The 13,065-nt window shown below is 34.3% G+C and overlaps 1 protein-coding gene across 1 annotated transcript; it reads left to right on the plus strand.

Moving 5' to 3' along the window:
* The first annotated feature begins 9,307 nt into the window (after positions 1-9,307).
* On the plus strand, positions 9,308-11,674 carry LOC100262241 (transcription factor SPEECHLESS). Its single transcript, XM_002267709.4, has 3 exons — positions 9,308-10,150; positions 10,354-10,884; positions 11,348-11,674. Exons 1-3 carry the CDS (start codon positions 9,731-9,733, stop codon positions 11,411-11,413), a joined length of 1,017 nt encoding a protein of 338 aa, XP_002267745.1. The 5' UTR covers positions 9,308-9,730; the 3' UTR covers positions 11,414-11,674.
* The last annotated feature ends 1,391 nt before the right edge of the window (positions 11,675-13,065 follow it).

The raw sequence follows: 13,065 nt of genomic DNA on the forward strand, positions 1-13,065 counted from the left end.
TTATTTGGCTTGTTGCTATAGGTAGTGGTGATACTGCCTGCCATCACATGTTGGGCCTCCTTTCTTCCCTCCTGTGATTTGATTGAGATCGGTATGACAATCTTTAACTACAGAAGATGGCTACTACAAAGGTTTCCAAGCCTTTGTTTATTTTTCAGAATTTGTGGGCCTGAGTGGCCTGATTTTGAAGCCTTACCCAATTGTTTGGTTCTTGGGAAAATTCAAGGGGAAGAAAATTTAGAAGGAAAGAAAAAACGGAAAAAAAAAAAAAAAAAAACAGAGATATAAAGTTAATAGATCACTTTTACATGATTTTTCAAATTTATTTTATTTATTTTTTCTTTTTCATATAAAGATTAAATGGTTTACAAATATACAAGTTTCTAGTCGAATACGAGAAAATTATATTCTTATTGACTTTTTTTCTTTATTACACTTTCGGAATCAAACACAGCATTGGAGACTTGGAGTAGGCTGTAACCTAGTTGTATTCATCAGAAGGGCATTAACATGTCTATGGGCACCATAAAATGGCCCATAGCATAGGGTACGGGTAAGTACCCAAAGGGCAATGTCCGGTGGGCTAAGGCCCACATTTTCAGTGACAAATGGAACAGTCGTGGGCCCAAATTTAATTAACTGGCCAATGGGCCCAGACTTGTTCTAGAGGTGCAGCTCACTAGGTCAGGCAATGATAGGTGTTTGATGAAAGAAGGATCCCTCTCATGGGGCCCCATGCTTTTCATGAGTATTTAAGTCACGAGGAGCATGTTTGTGCCCTTTAAATGATCATTGTTTCACGCCTGCAAGCTCCTGATCGTCCACTCCGGACACCCACCAACTTTAGGGTACACCCTCATTTAGGTGTCGGGAGCCAGACCCATATATTACTCGAATCGGTTCCCCCAACCTCTCTATAAAACCCCTAATAATGGTGATCTCAGGACAGACTCTCCTCATTAATAATACAAAAACACCCACTATTTATTTATTTTTCATTTTAGGGTTCATGCATGTTTACATGTAAGGGTGTTGGATGTTTGGGACATTCCTGCAAATGGGTGTGGGCTGAAGGGGGTTGTAAAAATGGTGGTATTTGCGTTTTGCCCAACACCTCTAGTCACCATCAGTGTATTGAAAGGTAACTATAAATTTAGATGTATGCAGGGAGGCTTGTTTTGTAGGGGGAAGGCATGGGCATTTAAGGCTTTGTATGGCGGGTACTATTTTTTTTCTAAACACCAAAGTGGGCATCTCTATGCCACATTTACAACATCTGCAGAGATGGGTAGTGATGTAAAGAGCATATTACACGTTAGAGAGAGAGAGAGAGAGAGAGAGAGAGAGAGAGAGAGAGAGAGAAAGAGGAGCTCAGCTCAACTACTGTCGTCTCCTTTACTTGAATTCTTCGTGGAAACTGCTAAGGCATCTCTATGTCGTACCGGTTGGCAAAATGGAGCTCTTTTCTTATCTTATTTTATTTATTTAAAAGTAATTAGTGTTGAACCCGTCCTTTATTATTATATATATAATATTTAATTTTTTTAATATTATAAATATAAAATTATACATATTAATATTAATTTTAAATTATATATATAAAATAATCGAGGTAGGTGTTGAGGCCTCGCGTCCCTAGTGATCCACGTAGTTGCCAAATGAATGGACGCACGATCTCAACCAATATAGGTTCTTGATTCAGTCGTTCTACCTGCAAAAGGCGTCCGGACGGGGTGTCCGGACGCACCCTCCGATAGTTTTGTTAGTCATGGTCAGGGAGAGAGATAAATCAGTTGGCCTTTTACTAGATATAACAAGCTTACCTTCCCCTTTGTGTGAAGGTTAATATATATAGTGTGAGAAGCTTTGACTCTTCTTTAATGGTGGGGAGATATTTTGTGTTGTCATGATGATACTAGGTGGTGACATGGCCATCATCACCCTACGGGCGGAACGTGGGTCATGACAGACTTGTTGTGATAACGTGTAAGACTTGCTTTACTTCGGTCAATGACCCGGACAATTATATCCGGATGACCTATGTTGGTCATTCGGACGTATTGTGAAAGCCGTCCGGACATCTATGTTTATAAGTGTCGTTTGAACTTCCTTGAGGCAGTCCGGATATGAGGGGCACATCATGTGTATCCGGACGGGGTTGATCCGAATGGTAATGCGTGTCATGTGTCACCATGAGGTGCGTGACACGTGTTCTCAGGAGGAGGGGTCTCTACAGTAGGGATGAATCCCATCTTTGTATCATATTTATGAAAATTTGTCCGATCCAATCTCGACCCTTATTTTGATTATTACTCCTCGTCTTGATCCCATTAGGGTTTTTAGATCTTTATAAGACTTAATTTCGATGAATCTTTTCATCCCTACATTTATTTTAGGGGTTACGATGCACCTATTCCGTCCTTTTTACTATTTCAAGGCTTACAACAACTCATGTAAAGCATTAATTTTGTTAATTTAACAATTCCTTCCCCAACATGACACTTACAAGTTACAACACAATGTACGAAATACTTACACAAATTTAATTATTCCTCACAAACTTTTGTGACTCAAATCCATGAACGGAATCTGATACCATTTTTTGTATCCAGGCTTTAATAACACATCCATCTTACGGCCTGCCACCTTCTCAAGGCCTACTAAGAGATTTTATTTCTTAAGCAATTATTTCTCCAACGTCATGATTGTTGCAAAGAGTGATGTGGTTCTATAGTAGTATATATTTAACACATATTGCTACTCTGGGGTCCTACACTGGCCTTAGAGAGTGATTACAAATTTACAATGAACTCTTTTAAGCATAGAATATTGCCACTGCTATGGGAAGTTGCAATAAGACTTAATAAATAAGGTTTGTCCAAAGTTCATTACTTTACATCCATATATAAGATCATTCTAGAAAGGTTCTTCAAAATATTCCATTTTTTTATATCACTTTCATTATTTCTACCCATGTTGTAAGGAATATAAGAAAAAATCGGGAGTATGTTTGATAGTGTTTTTAGTTAAAATAATTTTTTTAAAATATTTTTGAGAAAATTATGACGTATCAAATACTTCTTTAAAAGTACTAAATATGTTTCATTTGAATTTTCTGACTTGCTTCAAACTTTTTAAATATTTTCAAGTGTGAAACCAAAAAATAATTAGAAATAATAAATATATTTAATATTTTATAAAAATAGGACAAAAATAATTAAAAAATCATGATGCTTTCTGTTTTTGAAAATGATAACAATAAAATTGTATTTAAACATTTTAATCAATAGCTTATTATTTATCATTTAAAATGCTTATTCAACAAGTATCTTTGATTTTATAAAATAATTCAATGATGAACTTGAAGAAACATTTTTAAAAAATTTATTGTTTAGTTCTTGAAAAGTTTAAAGAAGAGAAAATTGAAAGGAAAAAGATAAAAGTAAAAATTGAAAATAAAAAAACTATTTTTTTGTTTGGTTATGTAAGAAACATTCAAAGAAGTTAAATTATTGAAAAATACACCTCTTACCCTTTTCCAAAGAAAGAAAGTAATAAAGAAAGAAAAAAGAATATTAAAAATATGTAAAGAAAAATTAAATATAACTAAAATTAATTAAAAATTTATATACTTTTAATTACCTTATTTCTATATAAAAAAAATTAAAATACATTTTTAAATATATATATATATATATATATATATTTTCCTTCTATTCCTTGCATTTTTCCTTGTATTTTCTAGGAATCAATCATGTTGGTGGTTTTTCGTAATGTCCAAAACTTAAAAAAATAAATAGTTTGGAAAAATATATATATTTTTTATTTTAGCATTTTCTTGGTTAATAATTGAAATATGAAAATTTGAATAATGGAGCCAAAATTGAAGAAAACAAGAATAAAACAAAACATAGTGATGAAATTGATGGTGATGCAACAGTGTGATCATTTACTCTGTAGTATCTAGGGACAGATTCTCTAACTCAGACTTAAATTGAGAAGAAAAAGGGGGGTCGCACCAAGCTCCATACTTAACCTCCAACGGTTACAGCTCCAGATGGGGACATCTCAGTATCCCACTGGGCCACCCCAAATCTATTACGTAATCAAGGTCGTGGGTTCCACCTCCCGAACCCCCCGGCACCCGTCCGATCCACCCGAAATCTCCCGAAAATCAAGCTCCAGCATTCCGAGTAAACCGGACGGAGAAAAGGAGATGGAAGGAAGCGAAGGATGTGGTTTTAAAGGAGGAGTAAATGTGTCACTCATACATTTCGTGGTGGAATTGAATGAGGTTTCAGACTTTGAGAAATGAATGAAGCGCTTCCACTACCCTCCCTCCTCCTTAATTTTTCTCTCTTTGTTTTTAAATTTTGTCTCACATTCGACATTCATTTTTCATAGCATGGCTTCTTCAATTCATATGGTTACGTACAAAGGATGGATGCCCTTTGAGTTGCCTCCATTTTTTTTATTTTCAAATTTAAAATTATGCTTCCATTATTTATATTTATTTTCCAATTTCCTTTCAATAAATATAATAATTTATATTTATTAAAATTATTTTTATTTATAATATAAGTTAGAGACGGGAAATTCTTTTATTTTTACTTTATCGTAATGATTTAAACGTAACTCTATAATAACCCTGAATCAAAAAACATTAAGAAAAACAAAATCGAGGAAAATGATTTTTTTTTTTTTATGTTTAATTGTCTCATAAAAAATTTCAAAAAAAAAAGAAATATAATTAAAGTTAATTATAAATTTATACATTTTCAAATTATTTATTTTTTGTAAGTTAAAATAAATAAATTTAGTTTGAAATGGTAAATAAGAATAATTTATCGATTTTAATTTTTTTTCTTTTATTTATTTATTTATTTTCCTTTTCTTACAATTTTTTCTCAACTTTTTGGGAAATTTGTGTTGGGTTTGGAGCTTAAATTTGTTTCTTCAAGAGGTTGGAGTTTATGATATGATTAAATATCAAATAAATATAGTTGTTTTAATTCTCCATTTTTATATTATTTTTTATTCTAGACAGGAAGTTAGGAGGGAGAACCACCCAATTAATGTGTTCACACTAAGCATCTCAGACCCAGCAGAAATTTAAGACCTTTTCTCCTCTGCTCAATCATGTGCTGACAATTAATATACACAAAATATATATTAAAAAAAGGGAAAAAAAAAAAAAACAATCATCCCATCTCATTTAAAGAACAAACAGATAAAGCAAGGGGTAACCTTCAATTTTCCTTAATTTGCTTTTGCCCATATCTAGTTGATGGTTGAGGAGATCTGTTGGGTAAAACAGGTATACTTGTATATGGCTATAATGATAAATTCTTTAATACCAATCAAAGGAAATTAATGGCATGGCTATGTTTTTAAAGCAAAGGGAGTTCAAACTATACCAAATATATATGCTTTTGTAGGTTAAAACATTTATGCCAGGAGAGGGTTTAGTGGGCAAAGTGAAGTTGAATTTACTCCAAGGTGATAACCTTGAAAGAGAGAATGAAAGGGGGAGGCAGGGAGGGAGGGAGGGAGGGAGGTTGTTGGAGGTGGTGGGTAGTGTCCACATGGTGGTGGGTTTGTAGACAAAAAAGATTATAATCCAATTCACAGACAAAACATTTTTTTCTCTGCATACACGACAGAGAGAAAAGAGACGACAAAAAGGGGTTGTTGAGGGTGGTAAATGTGAAAGTTGATGAGAGGGGGAGAGAGAGAGAGAGAGTAATTGTGCTAAATCCAAAGATGGTAGACTTTCACACACTTAAATGAAACGCACTCCCATGCAGAAGTCGCCATTACTTCTCTTCTCTCAAGCCACACTGCCACTGCATGCCCCCCCCCCCCCCCCCCCCTCCTCCTCCTCCTCTTCCTACTATTCACTATTCACTATTCACACTCTCATCATATTTATTAATTAATAATGGCTTCTCTCCCTCCTCTTCCTACTATTCACTATTCACACTCTCATCAACTTTATTAATGAATAATGGCTTCTCTCTCTCTCTCTCTCTCTTTCTCTCTCTCTCTATGTATATATATATATATATAAAATGTGTATATTATTGGTATGGTAGTAGGGCACGGAGATGCCGTGTCTGCACATTGAAAGCCACCTTAATTCAAAGGATTGAAACTGGAGCAGAGACAATATTTGCAGACTTTGCCCAGTACTCTTCTTCTCTCCCATTTATTTCTCTCTGCTGCCCACCCATCCGCGGAAATCCCACATTTTAATTTAACTTCTTGCTGTTTTTCAAAATTTCTTTTGTTTTCTTTACGCCTTTTTCTATACTTTCAAATTCAATCATGCTTTTCTGCACCCTTTTTCTTGTCTTCATCATTTAACTATCATTGTCATTTTCACTCTTTCACTCACTTATATCCCCATGGTTGATTTTTTTTTTTCTCAAATTATGCATGAAATGAAATTTTGGGTTGCAAATAATAATAATAATATATAATATTTTAAAAATCGAATTGATCAATCAGTTCAATTGATCAAATCATCTATCAAAATTCTAAGTCGATTCAATTCACCTTTATTGACATTGAACCGAATGATGTATGAAATGAAATTTTGGATTGTAAATAATAATAATAATATAATGTTTTAAAAATCGAATTGGATCTATCAATTCAACCGATCTAATCCTAAGTCGGTCCAATTCACCTTTTGAGTCAAAATGGATATTACATTGACATTAAACCGAATGACCAAGTGATTGTTATTATACATAAAAACGAAGTATAAATTTACTACGGTTGAAATATATAAGCGCTTTTGATTTTTATGGTATGATAGCGATAGAGCAAAGAGTAATGTAAAGTAGGATTTAAGTGACATTAATTGGAGAAGAAGAGGCCATAGATTTTGCCTGATGTTTTGTATATTTGGCATCTTCTAACGAAATCGAGGGACTTTACTCTATGGGTGCATTCACGGGTGGACATGAGTAGAGCATTTTATTACTTTAACTGGTCGCGTATGCCAATTTTGCTTATACATTTATTGTTTACGTACTTGTCCCCCTTTTATTGTATTGTCATTTATGTGTTTTAATGTTATCTAAGCCTGTACTTTTTTTTTTCTTTACTGAAATTATTTCCAACTATTTGAGATTGATTTAAAAAAAAAAGTAAAGTTAAAAGCACTTTGTAATGTGTAGAAATGCTTTTGAAAAAAAAGGAAAAATAGGTGTATGATAAGTCATTGGAAATCCTTTTTAGAAATTTGAAAGAAGTTCCCTTAGAAGTTCAAAAAATATTGTAAATTAAGAGTCTGTTTGATGATATTTTTAAAAAGTGTTTTTAATTTAAAAATTGTTTTTGAAAAATTATTATATGGTTAATAATATTTAAAAAATACTTTTAAAATATTTAAAAAATAGTTATAATACTTTCTAGAAAAATCATTTGAAAAACACTTGATAAGATAAGTGGTTATTTAAAAAAAATATTTTTAGAAAAATATTTTCATTAATTCAAAAAGAAAGACTATCAAACATATTCTAAAAGTGTTTTAGATCAAAATCATAACAAAACGAGGTGAAAGTCTCTTTGGTAATGCTTTTAATGCTTCTAGTATAAAAGCGAATCCCATGATATGAGAGAAAGTTTTTTGCTTTATATAAATATGAGTTTTTCTTAATTATATAAATACGTTTTAAAGCCATGATGGTTCATTTGAACTTAAAATGGACAATATCAATACGATTGGATGTGGGTTATTATAAGTTTGACTTTACAATCCCGTTAAATATAATAAGGATATTATGTCTATTTAAGAGAGTGTTTATGATATTTCACATCGAATAAATGATAAAATTCTTAATATTATATAAATATGATTTTTTATTAATTATATAAACGTGTTTTAAAGTTATAAGTATCTTTTAAATTGATAATATTTATACAAATGGATTACTTCCAATATATCGAGTGGCCCTAACCATGTCCACTATTTTACTTAAACTTGAAAGAAAAGTGATTAATTCAAACTGTCTTGATCTACCATTGTCAACTTGACATCAAAAGCCAACGTGGAGGAAGGAATGAGTGCCAAAGTCAATCAATCGGACGGCTATGATTAAGGGAAAGGAGTATGGGGAAGACGGAGGGGAATGGGGCCCAGGGAAGAGAAGGGTAATGAAGAGGAGAATTAATAAGGAATGCCTGGACTATTTCCTAATCCGTACGCCACAGCGCAAATGGCTGAACATTAAGCTGACAACACCAACATTCATTCAAATTTTTGTTTTGGCATTTAAACCGACCAGGCCTCCAAAGGGTATGTCGGTCATTTTCCGTATACCCGGCAGTTTCTTTCATGTTTCCAACCTAATATTGTTTCATAATAGTAATAATAAATATTTAGCCAGCCATAGACGAGCCTCTCGGTTGTACCTAAAAAACACACACAAAGACATACTATTTCAAGCCAGGCGTGTCCCAAGCGCGTGTGAATGACTTTCCCAATTCTGAAAAACCCAATCAAAGGAGTTATGCATGGCATTAGTTGTTTTACTTTTTAAATAATATATATAATAATGTGAATTTTAACTCTAAATTATTTTAGGAAGTTATATTAAATATTTTTATAAAATAAAATATATATACATATTTTTAATTTAGTGTATGAAATCTAATTTACGAGAAATCATTGAATTTACATAAAATAATATGTATAAAAAGTAGATTCATACATGTATATGAAAGATCTATATTATAATTTAATTAGAATTAGATGTAATATTTAATTATAAAAAAATTATAATTTTTTAATAATATTATTATATTATTTTAAATTATTTATATGTTTTGTATGAAGATTTTTTTATTATTTTAAATATATATTTTTTTCCTCTATCCATCCTGATTACTTCATTGTCGAGTGTTTAAATTTTTATGGGGTTTTTTAATTAAAGCTTTAACATCAAAATGAGGATTTATGAAGACAAAGATGCGAGGATGAAGAAGCTTATTTCATTATCTAGGGTTAATATTATGCTATTTGGAGGTTATAAACTTATAATAATTTTATTGTTTTTTGTAGGAGAAATTGTGATGAGGTCTTTGAAAGAGGAAAGAAGGCATTTCAATTAGAGAATAGGATGAGACTGAGCGTGTCATGCACATGCCATGGAAGCAAGTGGGGGTAATGGCCATCACTGAGAATTAAAGCAAGAATCTATCACCTCGCTTCTTTCCTCTTCCCATATATACATGGTTTTTAGTGAACATCTCCGCCCCTCTCTCTCACATATCTGCCATTTTATATAAACCTTTCCTCCACACTCACCTCTGCCTCTCCCCATCTCTCTCTCTCTCTCTCTCTCTCCCGTTGTCTTGTTCCCTGTAACCACAGACACACACAGTGTCTGCTTCGCCTGTTCTGTCAAGCGTCTAACGGCTTCTTTTCTATACTAAGGCCTAGAGCTTCTCTCTCTCAGTTTCCATTCTCCTTAGGATTCTATGTTTTCCTTTCTCTTTCTAATTTCACCTGTGATTCGCCCAAGCATCTAAAGGCGAATCCGCTTTTCCGCAGGCCCATCAAGTGACCTGATGGTGATAGTGTGGTCACTTTCACAGCGCTTTTAGCCTTTCTTTTCTTGATTTAACAAACTTACACACCACCTCGTTCTCATTCACATCTGGGTCTTCTTCCGCTTTCGGCTATTTTCCATCTGGGTTTCCCAGGATTGTTTCGGATATGGGCGATAGTTTATCCGACTTCTTTGAAGAGCCTGAGTTTGGTGGCGAAACCAGCTTGACTGGCGTAGCTTCCCCCGACGATCTCGATCTCTTCAGCATTTTCGAGAGTCTGGAGGGTGTCTCCGAGGTTCCTCCATTGGAGGAGACTGTGTTGGGCTCCAAAGAAGGTGAGGAAACAGCAAGATTGGTCTCTCAAAAATCTACTTCTTCCAGTGCTTTGCAGGAGTCCGAGACGGAGCTCGAAGCTTCCCCGAAGAGGAAGAGGCCCAAGCTCGCCGCACCCACTTCGTCCGAAGAGGGGAACCCAGATGGACAACAGAGGGTGTCGCATATAACTGTGGAGAGGAACCGCAGAAAGCAAATGAACGAGCATTTATCAGTGTTGAGGTCCCTTATGCCTTGCTTCTATGTCAAAAGAGTAAGTCTATCCTTTATATCATTTCTCTCCTTTAATACCATGAAGCTTTTCTTGATTCTCAACGTCAATCGAGTATGACTTCTAACTGAACTGCATGTAGAGAAAAATTAAAAATGAAAAAAGAAAATATATTATTTTCCTATAGAACTTTTGAATTAATTTATATGGGTTATGTCTAATATTTTGATTTTGATTTGGATTAGGGAGATCAAGCATCCATAATAGGCGGGGTGGTGGATTACATCAAGGAGTTGCAGCAAGTTCTACGGTCACTTGAAGCCAAGAAGCAAAGAAAAGTTTACAGTGAAGTTCTAAGCCCTAGGGTTGTTTCAAGTCCAAGGCCTCCGCCAATCAGCCCTAGAAAGCCACCATTAAGCCCTAGAATAAGCTTACCCATAAGCCCAAGAACCCCGCAACCAACCAGCCCTTACAAGCCTGTTAGGTTGCAGCAGGGTTACCTTTCCCCGACCATAGCTCCTTCCCTCGAACCATCTCCTTCTTCTTCAACCTCCTCCAATGACAACGCCAACGAGCTCATCGTAAATTCAAAATCAGCCATTGCTGACGTAGAGGTGAAGTACTCCTGCCCAAACGTTGTTTTGAAGACAAAATCTTCACGGATTCCCGGCCAAGCAGTGAAAATCATTTCCGCTCTAGAGGACCTTTCGCTTGAAATTCTCCATGTTAGCATCAGCTCAATCGATGAAACCATGCTCAATTCCTTCACTATCAAGGTAAAATCACATGCAAAGAACTTTTTTTTTTTTTTTTTTCAGTAGTAAAGAAACCCAAGTTCTTTTACATAATTCTCATATCAAAACAAAGAGATGAATAAATATGGGAATTACCCATTAACCCTAATCTAAAACCCTAAACTGGGTGATAGTTTTAGGGCTGTTGTAGTTGTATGTGGTCCTTTTCAAGACCCAGACACTCTCAACAAATTGATACCAATAATTGTTTGCAGTAAATTTCTCTCATTCATGAGGTAAATTCTTAGGTTTATTGCATGCTCAGAGAGATGGCAGGAGCAAGATGCACTGAAAACTAGGGTTCTATTTCCATTTCCATCTATATTAATTGTCCAAAATTTTATTCTTATTTTATTTTAAAATTTATTGAGCAATTGTCTTCACTCTGTTAATTAGAGTTGGAATTATTGAAGCTGATGATTGGGTATTTTATGCTCTTTGATAGTTTGGAATTGAATGCCAACTTAGCGCCGAGGAACTCGCTCACCAAGTCCAGCAGACATTCTGCTAAATCTCTACTGATAGGGGCTGCATCAGAATCAATCAAAACCCTAACAAAACCTCCCTCATCACTTTCTCTTTCTTTTTTCTCTCAGCTGCAATAATGAAGAAGAATGTGTGGGAGGCATTTACCTTAGTTTCTGTTTAACATATGTAATTGTAGATCAGGCATTACTTGTACTAATTTCCTAGTGTAACCCTTGTAATTGAGCATTATTCTCAAGCTTTATTACTATCTATGAATTTAATTTCCATTCTCAATTTATGCTAATTACTATCACAGTTGTCTTCATTCAATTCACATTTGCAAAAACTAAGATATTCTTGTAGTATTCACATAGGGTTCGAAGCAATTGATGTTAGCAGAAAATAATTGAACAACAAAGTAGGTAATTATCCGGTTTCCTATGAATCCGAACAAACGGATTCTTGTGCTGAAAATTATGGATGAATTCTTTGAAGCCTTAAAATTTTAAGTTCTCCATGGTGAGTATGGCCCAGTGGATAATATTCTTGTCCAAAATTTAATAATGGCTAACCTTTACAAATATATATTTCGTGGAGAGGTGGGATATTGTATTGTGAAAAATAGTCAAACCGACAATAATTTTGAGAAGTGTTCCTACCATTTCTAATATTTGAAAAATAAAAAATTTTAACGGTTAGAAATGTTAAAAATACTTCTCAGAATCACTGTCAAATATACTTTTAATTAATTTCCATGAAACTTAGAGTCCATTTGGGATTTCAAGCGCTAGAAAGATTAAAAACATTTCTTAAAATTACTAACAAACCGACTCTTAATCTTCTTTCATTTGTTCGTGGAAAACTTCAGACAACAAGACTTCGACCAATGCTGAAATTTGGGAGTCATTAATGTATGCCAACTTGGAGCATCAGGTTTTGTGCATCTTGTTCAAAATTTTCTTCAATACCAATTGATCTGGTCCCATCTAGATATATAAACCGAAAAAGAAAAATCTCAAACACCATCTAAAGAAAATTGAACACATCTTCTGATAACAACATGTGAACGTGAACGCTGGACCATGCGTTAGCGTTAGGCTCGACATTCTCATTGTTTCTCTACCCTAGTTTCAAACTTTCATAATGGGGGTAACCCTACCTCAATTTTGTGTCTCTTTTTTGCATGTTTATGGGTTTTGATTAATCAAATGGCAGCATTACTTACCAATTATTGGAATGATAAATCCCAATGAAATAGTACCAAATTGAGGATGGCACATGTGATATGGAACCATACATAAGATAAGTAGAAAGAAAAAAAGGTCGAAATCATTGACATTTTTCTTTCCTTTTGGTCTGATTTCCTTGTGGAGGCATAGAGGACAGAGGTGGGTAGGGTGGGGTAAAATGATAAAGAAAACACAAACACATAATGGTACCATTGTGTGCCCAATTTATTGTTTTGGAACTCTCAGAAAAGGTGGGCTACCATCAATTGATACATTTTGGGTAGTTGAAAATGCAGTGAAAAAGTAAGACCTTGATGTCTCCATATATAGGGACTCTCCGCGCCCACATCCCTCACTCCTAGGCAATTTATCAGTGGGGGCTAGTTTCTTACTGTCTTCAAGACAAACCCTAAAGCAGACAGACCACTTGAACATCCATAGAGTGGGCCAAATCATTCAAAATTTC

This window comes from Vitis vinifera, chromosome 16 (assembly GCF_030704535.1).
Source record: "Vitis vinifera cultivar Pinot Noir 40024 chromosome 16, ASM3070453v1".
In the NCBI taxonomy this organism is placed as follows: domain Eukaryota; kingdom Viridiplantae; phylum Streptophyta; class Magnoliopsida; order Vitales; family Vitaceae; genus Vitis; species Vitis vinifera.

Excerpts from the sequence above, each read along its gene's own strand:
- LOC100262241 (XM_002267709.4), top strand. The coding sequence starts at position 9,731 with ATGGGCGATAGTTTATCCGACTTCTTTGAAGAGCCTGAGTTTGGTGGC. Across the intron at positions 10,151-10,353 it reads CTTGCTTCTATGTCAAAAGA|GGAGATCAAGCATCCATAAT; the intron begins GTAAGTCTATCC and ends GATTTGGATTAG. Across the intron at positions 10,885-11,347 it reads TCAATTCCTTCACTATCAAG|TTTGGAATTGAATGCCAACT; the intron begins GTAAAATCACAT and ends GCTCTTTGATAG.